General features: G+C 39.6%; 1 protein-coding gene across 1 annotated transcript in view; it reads left to right on the top strand.

The window, feature by feature from the left end:
• esama (endothelial cell adhesion molecule a) overlaps positions 1-8,863 on the top strand; it is a 57,743-nt gene extending 48,880 nt beyond the window's left edge. The window contains exons 2-7 of the mRNA XM_024261702.2: positions 1,090-1,220; positions 1,683-1,887; positions 2,017-2,172; positions 4,322-4,444; positions 5,000-5,138; positions 7,212-8,863. Of these exons, the coding sequence (XP_024117470.1) occupies positions 1,090-1,220; positions 1,683-1,887; positions 2,017-2,172; positions 4,322-4,444; positions 5,000-5,138; positions 7,212-7,728 (1,271 nt within the window). The 3' untranslated portion in view covers positions 7,729-8,863. The remainder of the gene's footprint in view (positions 1-1,089; positions 1,221-1,682; positions 1,888-2,016; positions 2,173-4,321; positions 4,445-4,999; positions 5,139-7,211) is intronic.
• The last annotated feature ends 1,655 nt before the right edge of the window (positions 8,864-10,518 follow it).

Genomic DNA, 10,518 nt, shown 5'->3' with positions numbered 1-10,518 from the left:
GAAATTAAAATCCAGATAGTAATTGGTGTGCAAAAGTTGGTAACCAGAAAAAAAAAAATTCACTTCAATTTTTAGAAAGATATTTTTTACATCAGTATTATTAAAGAAAAAAAACATTTGTTTACTTCAATTTTTTTTTAAATGATCTGGTACACACGAGTTGCTAAACATTTTTTTAATTTACATTTTTAGAAAAAAATGTTTTTTTACTTCATTAAAAAAACATTTGTTTTTTTTCAATTTTAGAGAAAACCTTTTTTCTTTAGTTATATCTGGTGCGCACCAGTTTGTATAAATTATTTTTTTCATTTAATTTCTAGAAAAAAAAATGTTACCCTAATTTTTAGATTTTTTTTTTTTTATACAATTAAAAAAATCCAGTTAATATCTGGTACGCACTGGCTGGTAAGCAGATTTCTTTTTTTATTTTGAAATTTTCATTTTTACTTTAATTTTTAGAAAAAAAATCTGTTACTCTATGATGCGCATCAGTTAGTAACCCGATTTTCTTTGTAATTTTATTTTTAGAAGAAAACACAATTTTTAACTTTCATTTTTTTATTTTTTTTTTTTTACTTCAACTTTTAGAAACAACATTTTCCCAATTACTACTTTGTGTACACTAGTTAGTAACCGGATTTTTTTACTTTATTTTTTAGAAAAAAATGTTTTTATTTCAATTGACTTCGAAGAGAAGAGTGCACGTTTTACAGTAATTTCCTTCAGTCAGGCAAAGTTAGCATTATGGATGAAAAAATCAGATATGAGGAGTTGGGCCTGAAGATGTTTTGCTTGTTTTTAAAACTCTTCTGGTGGCTGGTTTGAGAGTGGAGTTTAGTTTCTACAAGCTCACACACAGACTAGTTGTATTTGTTAATACGTGGGCTGTAAATAAGCTGTTATGTTCTGTTAGCAGCTCTTCAGTGCTGAATTTTTGAATTGGTTTCCTAGACTCTGTTCTTTTTTGTGATGTGAATATTTGCTTTGTGTACTGATGATTGGCCATTAAAGGTGTTTTAATACTCAACTCTTTTTCTAGACAATGTTTTTTTTGTCCTTCTGACATGTTTCACCCTCTTCCCCTTCCAGGACTTTGGGCCCTGACCAACGTTGACGTGGTGAGGGGGGGGCAGGTGGAGCTGAAGGCCTTGTCAACCACCAACATCGCTCAGAGCGGCAGCACTGTCATCTGGAACCATTTTTCTGACAAATTTGAATTGGTGAGTGGTTGATTAAAACGTCCGAAGAGACCTTCTGAGCTTCCTAGTCATAGAAATGTTTTTTTTTTAATGCGGTGAATGATTGCCCACTGGGCAGCAGAAGCAAACTGAGTTTATGTAATTTACAAATGTTTTCCATACAAAACCTTCAGAGAAATGTCAAACATCTGTGATTTTCTGGGTCAGAGATGTTAGGATTACAAATCCCTCAGATTTTTTGGAGCCAAGACATTTATTAAGAGTCACATCAGCAGCAGTCCAGATCCATGAAAATCCTCCAGCGACTGACGCTCTGTGGTCATGTCAGTAGCTATTAAAGACCTGCATAGATTACTGAAGCAATTACTTTAGCTTTCAACCACCAATGAAGTATTTTTTTAATTTGAATTGATGCAAAATGTTTTTTAGCTAACTCCATCCTCCAAATCTCCTGGGTTTTTGTCTATCTTCCCTTCCTGCCAGGTCATCTCCTACAACAAAGGCTCTACAACTTTCGGCAGCCCGTTCAAGGGCCGCGTTGGTTTTGTCAACCAGATGCCGTCACAGGACGTGTCGTTGTTGATCAACAAAACCCAGGAGTCGGACTCGGGGCGCTACGTCTGCCAGGTCATAGCGTCTGAGACCGGGACAGAATCCTCCGTCACAGAATTCATTCTAAATGTGAAGGGTGAGAACAAGCACGACTTGATTCTTGTCTTTCTTTAGTATCTCCACTGATAGAAACAGAGACTTGTGACTTCGTGATCTAATGTGTAGCCAATAAAAAGCTGACGGTCGTCTCCTGTTCTCGTTGCAGTTCCTCCGTCTCCTCCTAACTGCTCGGTGATAGGGACGCCTGTCCTGAAAGGAAATGTGACTCTGAGCTGCGTGTCCAGTGAGGGGAAACCGACCCCTTTGTACCACTGGAAGAAAACCAAACCCAAAACTGAGATCTTCTTCCCACCAATGCAAAGTGAGTCCGCACGGAGCAGGTTTGAAGCACTGAAACTGGAAAACATGGTCTGCTCATGCGTCATGTGTTACTTGTTTTGTGTTGTTGTGATTGTTTCTGTCTAATAAGCTGTAATGTTTTATCAGAGACTGAATTCATTTATTCTTTTTAAAATAACAACTAAGTTTTTGAGTCTTTGCCCGAAACTGGATCTGAGTGAAAACAGCCAATTGTGGAGTGAAGGGTTTCTTATGGTGCATTCACACGTCAAGTTTCAATGTTTAAGTCAATGTAAAGATGCAGTAATTTGGGTGTCGGGCACGGCAAGGCGTGGTGAGCGCCTCAACCAACCTGACTCAGCTTGGGGCACGTGACGTTTTCAGTGACTAGATCAAAGGGTAGAAACAGGTTCAATATGGCGGCATAGTGCCAGGATTTTCGACCTGTACCTCCGTCCATTTTCTTAACGCAATGGGGACTGTGGGATTCCCGGAGACATTCCCGACTACTGTTTGGTGAAGGAGGGATACACTCTGGACAGGTCGCCAGTCAGTCACAGATTTGCCCTCTACGTTAGTCAGCCACCCAGTAAACAGTTTAGCTAGCTCCGCCTCTCAGGGGTTGTGTCAGAATTCCCACCCGACCCTAAACACTAAAAAACCATATAGTGAGGGACTATACAGTGTGCTGGACTGTATAGTGCACTCAGTTTGGAATTAGTAGATTCAGACAGCACTAGAAAATGGCGAACACATTATATAGTGATTAGGGGGGAATTTGGACACAACCAGGGTCTGGGATATCAAGCAAGCGTCGCCTCCCAGAGTCCCACTCAGCTAGCATACGCCGCTACACAGGCTGCTTGTTTCTGGGTAGTGGAGCTTGTATACTGGGGGTTGGCTGCCCAGTTAGAGCTCAATGAGCTGATGTGTTTCTTATGTTCATCAAGACAGAAATAAAAACATTTTCTAGTTTTATTTTTCCCCTCTCGTGATAATGCGGGACAAAAAGAGTTCAAACTGGGCCACAGAGAGAGGGAAGTGCTGTTTAACTCTTGTGCTCTCTTAAGGGGTCCAGGTGACCCCACTTTTAATGTCAAAATATCTAGAATAGCACAAGAGTTACAACAGTTCTCATTCATACTCAGTTCTTAACATTGATGAAGGCATTTTTATACTAACCCACATGGAGCTCCAGACCAGTTGTAACCAGTTAGGGGAGCTTCAAGGACTTTTCCACTGAAAAACAACGCTATAAATGATCTTGCTGGTAGGGGCACTGACTCTGACTACTCAAGACGTAGATCTGGTGAAGATGACCATTTAAGGTATTGACGACCTTGAAAGGGTTCTTCTGTCCTGTCAGACATTGGCGTGAAGCCACACAGGGCCCAACTCAGGACAATATCAGGGAGCTGTCTGTCATGGGGACGATCCAGAGTACTCTTGAACTCAACTTTTATTAAAAGGACTAAATTCCAGTTGAGTTTTTGGTCACTTTGACCAATGGACACATTGAGGTTAGCAGGGCCATTTGAGTCATTTGAGCCCAACTGTTTTGGTGCTGAATATTAAGCCATCCATTATTTTTCATAGTCTAAGGTCTAAATCCAGAGGAATGTGAGCTAATCAAGGAAACCAGATCTCTGTCTTCCTGCTCCTCTGAAGGGTATGAAGGCATTTCCAGGCCAGCCCAAAGGTAAACAGTGTGGCCTGAGTCTGAACTCATCCTGTTTAGACACGCCTCCTGTCAGATCTCCATACAACATCAACTCACTCCCCCTGATGTAGAAATGCGATTGCTCTGCTCTGAACCCAAATTGTTGCACCCTGTCTCAAAAGAAGACCGCAGGGAGGGCAAAAAATCCCAACTTCCTATTCCCAAAGGGAGTATCCCTCCTTAGAGGGAAAATAGCTGATTAAAGGTTCTGGAACCAACATTGTTTTCCTGAATCTGAGATTAGATTGACAGGACAATCTTCTCTGCATGGAGTTTACTGCAACTGATCCACTCCTGGTTAATCAACCCACTTATCAATCAATCCACTTATCAATCAATCCACTTATCCCTGCCGACATATCAAAACATCTCTGATATGTGCACAGTGTCTGTAGGAATAATCCGTATTTTAGATTATTTCTGTGAGTGAAAAGGTGTTTTGGTGTTTTAGACTCTGAGGCCGGAACTCTGAAGCTCACCAACCTCAGCGACAACATGACGGGACTCTATGTCTGCACAGCCAACAACACAGTGGGGTCGGCGAACTGCTCCATCAACCTGGAGATCATCAGGAGTAAGTAGAGGTTCTCCTTCACACAAAACCAATTGTTTCGTGTTACAGCTTTTGGTCTTGTTTTCTCTGAAATGTTCTCATGTACTTGTTAGCAAATAATCTGGATAAAGAGCCACAATAAAGGGATTAAAGAGCCACAGTTTGCAGACCCCTGGTTCGTTTTAGGATTGTAGAATCGGTTTGATGTTCACACACGTTATTTTTAGTTTGGGCCGTTCCTAAGCGAGGTCAGCGCCAGGTCAATGTTTCAGCAGTTGTGTCTTCTAGAGCATCGGCTGCTCCCCAGACGTTTCCTGTTTTCCGAAAGGGGTGAAGAAAGTTTTCTCGAAGCAAAAAGAGCAATGGAAAGTTTTTGTATGCAAAGTAGAACTTCTTCAAACGTCAGTCTCAGTGTACGGGTCAAAAAGAGTTCAAGCACAGATTTAGAGAGCAGCTAGAATGGAAATGAAAATGTGTATTTCTTTAACAAGATGCTCAGTATCTCAATGCTGTCCCTTGAGTTATCTTATGGGTACAGGTGACAATCAAAAATCTCTGTCTTTTTCCTGATTCCAGCCAATAAAGTGGGAGTGATTGTCGGAGCAACAGTGGGCTCAGTGCTAGGCTTCATCTTCCTCATCTTCCTCTGCGTTGGCTTCCTGGTTGTTTTCAGGAAGCGGAGCTACAATGAAGACGACATGGCCAATGAAATCAAGTGGGTCATCGTGGGAACACTCATCAAAGCATTTTAGAAAACACAGATTTGTTGTGTTTTTGGTGCCAGAGCTCTTCTTGATCAAATGAAAAAAAAAGTAGATTTTTTGCAGCAGACTTATGGGACTGCAGGTTGTATGTAAACACAGATCATCAGTTTTGTCTAAATACATGCTGTAAAGTATTCAGTTGTGGAAGAGGAAGTCGGTCAATAACGTTTACATTTTTAAAAAGGAGTGAGATTACGTTGCTGTATTAAACAGTCAGTTAAAAAAGAAACTCTTTTAACTCATTATATTTGGATAAGCAAATGTTTATCAGCTGTTTTAAGACTAATTTGAAAAGTCTTAGGGCTTCCTCAATTATTGCTTTGATTTCAAAGTATTTTTTGTTGTATTTTTTAAAGTGTCACCTATATTATATTATCATAGCCATCATTTCTTATCATTGAACTATTAATACTCTTATTTATTGGGATTTTACTCTCTCATTTACAAATATTTTAGTCTTTATTGTTTTAAATTTCACTCTCATGGTCCCAGGAAACACTATTTACTTAGTCTGCAGTACGCTCTAGTAACAATAAAGCTTCTATGGTGCAGATCAGGTACAAGAAGTGAACTGAAAATGAGGAGAAAAGCAAAGATAGACTCTTTTCATGTGACATCACACAAAGTGGCGAGTGTGCAGAGTGACTTCCGGTTTATGGGTTTAGAACAGCAAAGCTGACAACTGAACACTTTTTAAAGGCATCTTAGGTGAATAATGAAAAGTAATCTTAACAATTTCTACAGAAAATGCTCAATATTTATTTTATAAATGTCCTACCTGGTTGTACTGGTTTTCCCCCTTAGATTGTTCACAAATTAAAGTACAAATGTCAGTCCTCCTGCAGAATGTTCCACAGCTGCTCCCCTAAATTCCTGACATTAAACTCATTTCTCTCTGACGACTCGGTCAAAGTTAGACGAAGGTTACAAATACTTCACTGAATGCTGCTTGTTTAATTATGAAGGTAATTCAGATTTTCTTCTTCTAATTCATGCTAATGCTAACACTATCTTTCCACTACAGAGATGAGACGTAGATCTGCAGAAGATCTTTTCTGCTCCGTTAAAGTTGATTACATTTCTGTGTTCACAAAATCACTAAAAACACAGCTAAAGTAAGACTATTTCAACGTGTCTTACAATGAAGAAAAACTAATAACTGTTGTGTTATTTTCTGATGTAGCTCCTCTTTGCTTTAGCTTATAACTGTGTCTGATCCCTGCAGGATAATAAAGGTAAACAGGGAGAAAATCATATGAAAACGACAAAAATATGTATAAGGAAATGATTATTCACATGTAATTTTCTAAATGCCTACGGCCAGAGTTGAACTTTTGTCTTGAACGCTCTTATTTTGAAAGCTGAAAATACGTTGCTACCTAAAATATTCACAGTACCACCTGGTAAACATTCCTGTTTTTACAATTACTCCTTAAAATACCCCTAAAACAATAAATACCTGTTATTACAACAACTACCCTTAGCCTTGGGCGAATTAAAACACGAGCGGCCAACATGCAGGAATGTGCATCTTTGCTGCGCGTGTTGTGCGTGGCCAACATGAACTTCCATCAGATTTTTTTGCTCAATCACATTTAAAACATGTGTGAAAATAGAACCTGTTAGAATAATATCTGCTTAAATGAAAGGTTGATATTTTCAACAGAACATTCAATATTGAAGATTATTCAAATTTGTGTTTAGATTTGTGAACGATCAAAGACAGGAAATGAAAATACAGTTCGGCAGGACATTTATAAAATAAATATTGTACCTCATTCTGTTAAAATTGATAAGATTACCTTTTATTATTTACCTAAAACTGAGTTAAACAGCGTTCAGTTGTCGGCTTTGCCGTTCTAAACCCAGAAACTCTGAGTCATTTTACATGTTTTGGGGCCAGTCGCCGTTTTCTCTGACGTCACTGTGAAAAGGGTCTGCTGCAAACTAAAATAAAAACGAGGGTTTTCAACAAGAAGCAGTCATGACTGTTCTGGGTAACTTCATGTCTTTTGCACTTTCAGAGAGGATGCTCAGGCTCCAAAGCGCGTCTCCTGGGCAAAGAGTGGCATGGGCTCGGATGTCATATCCAAGAATGGTACTCTGTCCTCCATCGCGTCCAGCCCCCACCACAGAGGGTACTCTCGCCACCACGACAGTCATCACCAGCAGCCCAGGCATCCGGCGTCAGACACCGCCTCCATCATCACCGCCACAGGCAGCACAGGCGGCTACAGACCGTCTCGCCACCAGGGGGCCTCCACTCCCACCCACTACAACTACAACAACAGCTCCACCCTGCAGCGCGGCCCGCCGGCCGCCTCCCCCGAGCCCGTCACCAACGGGAGCTCCGTGCAGGAGCGCTACGGCCAGCTGCCCCAGGCCCAGATGCTGCCGCAGACCTACGGCCACCCTCAGGCGCAGCCCGTTCCCTCGCCACCGCCGCTGCCCACCTCCACCATCACTGCCTCCCACATCAGCCGCATGGGAGGGGTGCCCATTATGGTGCCTGCTCAAAACCAAGCAGGCTCGCTAGTGTAACCGAGCAGCTGTATCTGGAATTTCCTGAGGAAAACATTCGGTTCAGTTCATAAGTGACGTAACGGAGCATCAAAGAAAAGAGGCTGCCTATGTTTCAGATGCATTGAAGAATATAATGTTTACTGTCTTTAAATACCCAACATTCTCACACTCTTCTTTATTTTATATAGACATGTATTTTTCCAATAACCTTTTTTCCATATTATAAATTAACTTCTTTATTTGTTTCATATTATGGTAAAAACATCACTTTTTCATTCTCTCTGTTGCTTCATTTTGAAGGTGTAACAATTATTCGATGAATTTATTTCTATTCCTACAATCCAGATCAAGTTGGTAATCAGATTGATTTCAATGACTAAAAAATCCTTTTAAAATGGGATAAAACGATTTTCGATTTTTTGTAAAAATCGATTGGATTGAGACATGGTAGGTTTATTTCATTAAAAATGACGAAGATGAACAAAAAACTGATCAACCATAATTCCGGTCCAGTGTGTGGAAACACTTTGAATATATCAAAGATTATTTTGGAAAAAGATCAATGGACTGAACTTTATGAAACTAAAATGTGAATGGATTTGACATAAATTCTTGTCTGTTCACATATTAGATTTACACTTGATTATCTTGAAGAAATACAAGAATCTGGAAAACTTCACCTGCACAGTTCAGTACCAGGAATTTATCTCTGAGTCACACTGGTGGATGTTTGGGATAAAGAAGTCCTGGATTCATTGTGGGTCAGAGAATTGGATTAGATCGGCAAACACAAATTATAATATGAATCTAATTTTTGTTCAAATGAATTGTTACACCCCTATTTACAGGTTGAAAAAAGCAAACAATGCGTGTCTGCTGTCTCATGTCTGTTTCTCCTCGCTCTGGTTTTTTTCTGTAAAGCAACTAAAAGCAGAAGTTAAGATCATCAAGGCAACACAAGAGTCTGGATGATAACGCAGATATTACTATGGCAGAAGTCTAACAGGAAAAGAAAAACAAAAGGCAGGATTGATTGTTTTGGTACCTCCAAACATCATAATTCTTTATAGAATACTTTTTATACTAAAAAAAAGCACAAAGTACAAAAAAAAAAAAAAAAAAAATTCTTTAACACTTTTACTTATCCAATCCACAAAAAACTAGAGAGGGACCTGGTTGCAGACAAGATGGCGGCTAAAAATCATGGGAAGTCCAGCAGTGGAACATTTCCTCCCTGTGCTGCATATTTTGGTCGACAAATACTTTGTTTTTGGCTCTAAAAGGACTGATATTGCCAGCGACTTGTGTTTTTTGCATTTTAAGCTTTAATCCTTTAACACTTGAGTTGTCAAAATTGAAAACGCTCTTTGACATACCATAGCTCAACGGGAATAAGCTGAGAAGTGTTTTTGCACTGATAAACAACACTTTAAAGTGGCTATTCACCAATATGTAACACAATAGTAATACAGCCCTTGTGCTATCTTATGGGGTCCAGATGACCCCACCCCTACATTGACATGTTATCCATCACAGGACAAATCTGGATGAAGATGACCCCACTTTTGATGTAAACTTGGCTAGGATAGCACAAGGGATAAAGTGTTATATTCCGGCCGTAAAGCCGATTTTCTCCACAACAGAGTAAACTGATTCACGTTGATCGTGTCAAAGGTTGAAGTTAAAGGATAACCAAACCCTAAATCAACTTTTTGGGGGTTTTGACCTCTATAAATGATGCTTTAAAAGTTCTGTGTGTTGGTCATTGCCAAACTTTTTAAAAAAATAAGATAAAATTGGTAGATTCTTGAAAATATAGTCAACATCTATCTGTGTGCGGCCCCCTACAGGTTGAATCGAGGTACTGTAGGTGAATTTTGCGATTGGTCAAACCATGGAAGTTTCAGAAGTCTGATGTCATGATCTGGAGCTCCAGTAATTATAAAAGTCCTGCCCCCAAGCCCCGCCCCTCTGACTGGATTTTCACATTTCTGCTGTGGGTGGAGTCATGTTTGGTTTCCCTTTAACTGCGGTCAAATGTAAACACAGGTCTGGAGCTGAAGCTCCAATGTAAAAGTCTGAACACTTTTCTTAACATCTTTTTTGACACATTTTAAGCTGAAAACTATTCAAAAGTTTTAATAAAAGTGGCTACAACTCTGAAATTTTGTTGATTTTCCGCTTCCGGCTAATGGTTTCTCGACGCCATCTTGTCTGCCACCAGGTCCTCAGAGAAGAGTCATTAATGGCACATAAACTGCCAGCAGTGACTAATGAAAACATTGAATCTAGAAAAAACCAAATAACAAATAGAATCAAATAGAAGTTTGTCTGGTAGATTAAAAAATATACATAAAAACAAGTAAAATGATGCCAATTAAGAAATATTAAAATGTAACAGGAGGCTTCTTAATAGCTTGTGCTGTCCTTGGCATGTTAGCGTCGGGAGTGGGGTTACATGCAACCCGCTAGACAGAGCGATAGTTCAATGATTTTTGATTTTTACTGGTGTTTACAGGAAAAAATGAGATTTGTCCACTTCTGTCAAAGGGTGGGGGTCATCTGGACCCCACAAGATAGCACAAAGAAGATAAGTACAGACGGAGTATCTCCTGCTGCTCTTAAATATTTAAACATTCTTTGCAACTCTCAAGCTGTTTCCAGAAGTGTCTCACAATCACTTCTAGAACAACAAAGTCTGAAACACCTCAGGGTTCATTATAGGTGACATGTTTTTGAGTGAAATATCAATTAGAGGCAACAACAAAAAGCAATAACGCAACATTATACAGTAATACAAGAAGCCAA

Source organism: Oryzias melastigma, linkage group LG14 (genome assembly GCF_002922805.2).
Source record: "Oryzias melastigma strain HK-1 linkage group LG14, ASM292280v2, whole genome shotgun sequence".
NCBI classification, from domain to species: Eukaryota; Metazoa; Chordata; class Actinopteri; order Beloniformes; family Adrianichthyidae; genus Oryzias; species Oryzias melastigma.
This window is presented reverse-complemented; position numbering and strand designations above follow the sequence as displayed.